The sequence below is a fragment of the Cyprinodon variegatus genome, unplaced genomic scaffold (genome assembly GCF_000732505.1).
Source record: "Cyprinodon variegatus isolate N-32 unplaced genomic scaffold, C_variegatus-1.0 Scaffold148, whole genome shotgun sequence".
NCBI classification, from domain to species: Eukaryota; Metazoa; Chordata; class Actinopteri; order Cyprinodontiformes; family Cyprinodontidae; genus Cyprinodon; species Cyprinodon variegatus.
This window is the reverse complement of record NW_015150601.1, coordinates 1017357-1023321: the sequence shown is the minus strand read 5'-3', so window position 1 is coordinate 1023321 and position 5965 is coordinate 1017357. Positions and strand designations below refer to the sequence as shown.

Here is a 5965-nt window from a genome sequence, read left to right as displayed (position 1 = left end):
AGCCCCCCACCATGGGGGGCTGATGCTATGACGAGGGAGGCTGCAGCCCCCGCAGCACCCCCCTTCCCGTGCCACTGTCAGGAAAGCATTCTTTATTACCTGAAACAAACAATCACCACAGTGAATGACAGCGGTTGCAGCTTTAGGATTAGTGGGAATGCTTTCCTCAAGCAACCACAGAGATGCTCGTTAGCTTTGATATCAAAGGAGCTAAAAACAAGTCAATGATTCAGGAAAACCTGTTAACAGCTTCAACGGATTTAAGACTGATAGATGATCTTAGTCCACTTTGAATTATTTTGAACTGTTATTTAAAGAATGGGAAAAATATTTTGAGGTTGTTTAAACTGTTGGTTAATCTTGAAATATAAACAGAAGTTTATGTAGAATGTTTTTTGTGTGTATGCTGATGAAGATTCTCAGTCTTCCAGGTCATAGTCATTCCCTAAAAAGTTTAAAAAAACAATCCACTGGACTTTGTTTCCAAGTTTTAAGACGTTTTGCTTCCCATCCAGGAAGTTTTTTCAATTCAAAATGTCAGAAATAGCGTTGAGTTCCAGGTTTTATAGAGAGGGACCAAAGCAAAGTCTTGTTTTGGCTTAAAGAAAACATGCAAATTGAACCTGACAAGTGTGCACCAAGGTCTTTATTGATTCATTTCTTTCCTGGAGTGTCCCTGCTGGCTTATCTGCTCCACTCGCTTGTTCGCTCCTTTCTGTTTTATGCATGAATGTTGCCCTTTTTAGAGTCAAACAACAGAAAGAAACCCAACAAGGATCAGATGAAGTATGATGGAGAAGAAAGTTGCAGAGATCTCATCTATTGCATAATCTGGACATAGAGCTTTTACCGGCCTCTCTGCGAACATCTTGCTGGAGACTCAAGCCTTCCTTTGGGGCTTTGGCTTCAGGCCTCAGCAGGGAAGTAAAAGGATTACTGTCGTCTGCCTTTTAAACGGCCTTCTCTAAGCCTTTTAGCTCCCTATTCATTCTTTCATCCTATCCAGTCATAAAGAAATCAAAGAAATGTGTCTTTTTTTACGCAGGAGAAGAAAGGGAGTTAAAACATGCAATAGAAAAGGGGATTTTATGGACGTTGTCTTGCTGTCATGTTGTTAGCGCATACACACATGCATGTCTTTACACTGATTTATTGGAGAGTAGCTTAGAGCCACGGAGCAAACAGAGACCTAGTGGTAACAGATGTGCAGGGATTGAGTAAAGCAGACAGCTACTGGAGACTGCGAGAAACAGGCGTTTAGGATTAGCATGCGCTCCACGCTGTCCTCCCTAATAACTTTTATTCTCAGCTAGAGAGCCGGTTTTCCTTTTCAGAGACCCGTGGCAGCGTCACATTATCGCCTCTTTAATCACAGAGAAGCCAGGTGCTGCCGTCACAACCAACCTCCGATTAACCCGTCGTTACGACTGTTTGCAAAAGCGTTTTCAGCCCCGCAAAAGACGGTGTCAGCGGCATTACGGCCTTCCAGTCAGCAGACGCTCTCGTCCTGTCATTTGTTTCCACGTGTCGTCCCCCTTGATGTAAATGTATGATTCCTCTAAGCATTTTATCTGGTAATATAAAGCCACTAATCTTCATTTTATTTAATGTTTTTCCATCAGCAAACCGTTCCCGATCGGAGACAAGGTGACGTTCAGCGGAAAGGATTGCGTCTGCCAGCAGTGCTCCCACACACTTGTCAAGTCAAATGAGCCCATCAAGATCCACGGACCCAGCCGTGAGTTGAGCGTCTGCCTTGCTCTGTCTGTTCTGTTTAATCCCACCAGACGCTGCAGTCTGCTTCATCCAAACACTCGGGGCTTGAGAGGTCCTTCTTGCTTAATTTAGCTAAATCGAGTGGCTGCCAAGTCATTTATCAGGCCCTTTCTTATTGATCTGGCAGCTTATAATCACTCAACAGTGGTAAATTCAACATTTATTAAGTATTGTCAACACTCAGAAGGAAGAGGAGTTTACATCTGTCATGTGATTTACATTCAGGGACTCATTTTTTACCTTCTCTTACCATTGAAAAAAAGCTTTCAAGTGGAAAGCAATGAGGGGAGGTTCTAAGATGATGCACAGTCACTGAGAATGAATTGTTTAAATGTGGCAGACAGACAGCCTGCTGCCTCTCACAGTTTGTGCAGTTTAAACAGATGGTGAAATTGCAATGAATAACTGTGTGTCCCAGATTGCTCTATTTAGTCAAATGAAAGCCAAACAGCTCCCCAGGTAACGGCGTTTATCACCACGTTAAGAACAAACACTGCGAGGGGGAAGTGAGAACAATAAATATGAACCTCTTTTTCTAAAAGACTGGAATATGATGGAGTAGACTATGAAAGTTAACTCCTTTCTTGAAATTAGCTTTTTTTTATATGCTAATATAAATATTCCGTCCTGGCCGCGGAACACTGGATCAGTTCTAGATCCTCAGCAGGATTCTGGAGGGTGCATGGGAGTTTGCCCAACCAGTCTGGATCTGGAGAAGCATTCGACCGTGTCCCTAGGGGGGTCCTTTGGGGGGTAGTCCGGGAGTATGGAGAACCAGGCCCTTTAATAAGGGCTGTTAGGTCTCTGTGTGACAGGTGTCAGAGCCTTTTCCGCATTAAGTCGGACTTGTTTCCGGTTAGGGTTGGACTCCATCAAGGTTGCCCTTTGTAACAGATTCTGTTCGTAACTTTTATGGACAGAATTTCTAGGCGCAGCCAAGGTGTTGAGGGGATCTGCCTTGGTGGCCTTAGGATTCACTCTGTTATTCGCAGATGATGTGGTTCTATTGGCTTCATCAGGGCGTGATCTACAGCTCTCACTTGAGCGGTTCGCAGCCGAGTGTGAAGCGGCCGGGATGAGGATCAGTGCCACCAAATCCGAGACCATGGTCTTGAGCTGGAAAAGGGTAGAGCGCATTCACCGGGTTGGGGAGGATGTACTGCCCCTAGTGGAGGAGTTTAAGTATGTTGGGGTCTTGTTCACGAATGATGAGAAGATGGAGCGAGAGATCGATAGGCGGATTGGTGCGGCGTCTGCTGTGAAGCAGGCCCTGTACCGGTCTGTTGTGGTGAAGAGAGAGCTGAGCCAAAAAGCAAAGCTCTGGATTTACCGGTCGATCTACGTTCCTACCCTCATCTATGGAGCTTTGGGTCATGACCGAAAGAACAAGATCCTGGATACAAGCGTCTGAAATTAGTTTTCTCTGTAGGGTGGCTGGGCTCCTCCTTAGAGATAGGGTGAGAAGCTCGGTCATCCGGGAGGGACTCAGAGTAGAGCCGCTGCTCCTCCACATCGAGAGGAGCCAGTTGAGGTGGCTTGGGCATCTGGTTAGGATGCCTCCTGGACGTCTCCCTCGTGAGGTGTTCCAGGCACGTCCCACCGGGAGGAGACCCAGGACACGCTGGAGGGACTTTGTTTCTGGGCTGGCCTGGGAACGCCTTGGGATTCCCCCAGAGGAGCTGGACCAAGTTGCTGGGGAGAGGGACATCTAGGCCTCCCTACTGAAGCTGCTACCCCCCAAAGACCCGACCCCAGATATGAGCAAGAAGATGGATGGATGGATATAAATATTCCTCTTCTTTAGATAGTTGATCTTTTACGACACAGAATAAGGTCAAAATGGAGTTCTTAGTTTCTTAGAGAGCTGTATTTAACAACAGATTTTAAATTATTTTCAGAAAAGTATGGAGTTTATTTTGTAGCATTATTTTTGAGAAGAATAAACACATTTTGTAAATGACAATTTGGATAAAACAACACATTTTGTAAATTGGAATTTGGAGGTAAACTCCAATTAGTAAACTTTTAAAATCATCGTAGTTGTTCTGTCGGGTTTTTTTTTTTTCAATTGTATTTTTTCAAATATTACTATTGACATGTTTTACAAAAAAAAAAAAATTTATTCACATATTCTCTATTTGAATTTTTCTTCCAATTTTTTTGAATGTCATTTCAAAGTAAAAATTGTCTATACTTTGAGCCCAATACAGGCTCGCTCTTTATGCACACATTGAGCAATTAAAATGCTGCTGATAAAACGTTTTCGCTCCTCACTTCAGAGAAAAGCCAAACCCCAGAGATGAAGAGAATGTAATCTGTGGCACGAATGCAATTTTTAAAACTTTATCTGATAAAACTTGAAAATAAAACTATTTGAATATATGAAAACTTAAAAAAAAAAACTATCCAAATATTTTGAAAAATAAAACTGCAAAATATGAGAAAACTGCTAAGTTAATCTCAACATATATTTTATTGAAATATCTTTTATTTTTGGATTTAATTTTAAAATTTAAATGTACAACTTTTTTTTTTTTTTTATTTGACTCCATTTACAAAATATATTGTTCCTGCACCAATAATGGCACAAAAGTCACTCCATAGAAAGCACCAGTCAGAGACATGTGATCTAAATGCATTTTACATTAAATTCCATCAATAAACAGTCCAGTTCAGTTTTAACTTGATCAATTAATAGTTTAATCACTTACTTTAAGCTAATAACATGCCTGTGGTGAAAGAAAATGGTAAAACCCTAAACATTGAGCAAAAAATACTTTCTATCAGACAGAAAAAAAAGCAAATGTGCTATGCTCACAATATTTCTTCATAAGGAAGAAAAAAAACACTGGAAAAAATCGAAATCTAGATAAGTCATTTTTTCTTAAAATAAGTACATTTGTTCTTGGATTAAGGAGGTAAAGGAGACATTTTGCCAATGGAACAAGAACATTTTCACTTAAAATAAGAAAACACAATTGCATTGTCTTATTTCAAGTGCATATTATCTAACTATCTTATTTTAAGAGTAAAAACACTAAGTCCATTGGCAAACTATCTCATTTACCTACTCAAATTAAGGGTAAATACACATAATTTAAGATATTTATTACTTATTTCTAGAATGTTTTTTCCAGTGAAGGTGGAGTCTAAATCACTGAGCCAGGAGGGTTTTCTATTTGGGAAAAAACTGAGGAATGAAAAAGTGTTAATGTTAGTCCAGGAGAGGGATGCAGCTAAACGCTGAAGCGCTGAGCCATGCAAACCTTTGCAAACAAAAACCAGACGGTTAAAATAAAAGAGAGACGGCAGAGCACAGAATTACTGAGCCAGGTTCACCTTCTGGCTAACTTCAATTCTTTATACTCGTTAACTGAAAGGCCTTCGGTGCTGGACCAGATTTTCAGTTGCAGAAATAATAGTTTATGTCATATTTACAGATTCTAATTAAAGTTTATATGATTGTATTTTAGTTGACACCCTCCTAGTTTATCTCTGAGCAGCTCATGGTCCCTGGCCTGTTGTTGACCTCTGTTTTATGTTCTCCTCCTAAATCTCTCTGTATTCTGACTTGACTACCTTCTATAATATCAGCTTTTTTTATGAAGGTTTGCCTCTCAGTTCATCTAGCAGGCGCAGCAGTAAATCAGCAATAAATGCCACGGCGCCCCTATGCAGCATATGGATATCCGTCCCCGTGTGATAATAGAACGACGCCGTGACTGACGGATGAGCTGTTTTTTTTATTTATGTGCTTCTACAGCTGTTGGTTAGAATAAGTTCAGTTCTCGCTTTCAAACCTTTAGTGTGAAGGTCATGTAGTAAATGCTGTTTTTCTGCATTACTCTTTTGTTGCTCATGCAAAGAAAAACCTTACAGAGCACAAATAAGTGCTTGTAAATAAAAAAACTATGATCAGAAATCTGTAGTTATTGTTGCCCTTTATAAAACTATTTAAGATACTATGTATCTTTATTGGAATTCTGAATTTAATCTCAGAATTCAGATTTTTTTTTTTCCAGAATTCTGACTTTAATCTCAGAATTTTGACTTTTTTCTCAGAATTCTGATTTTTTTTTCCTCAGAATTCTGAGATTAAAGTCAGAATTCTGACTTTAATCTCAGAATTCTGACTTTAATGTCAGAATTCTGACTTTAATCTCAGAATGTTTACTTTAATCTCAGAATT

The 5965-nt window shown here is 40.2% G+C and overlaps 1 protein-coding gene across 1 annotated transcript in view; it reads left to right on the top strand.

Annotated features, from left to right (window-relative positions):
- Window positions 1-5965, top strand: part of ablim3 (actin binding LIM protein family member 3) — a 66759-nt gene that overhangs the window by 10451 nt on the left and 50343 nt on the right. The window contains exon 3 of the mRNA XM_015377190.1: window positions 1623-1738. Coding sequence (XP_015232676.1) covers window positions 1623-1738 — 116 coding nt within the window. The remainder of the gene's footprint in view (window positions 1-1622; window positions 1739-5965) is intronic.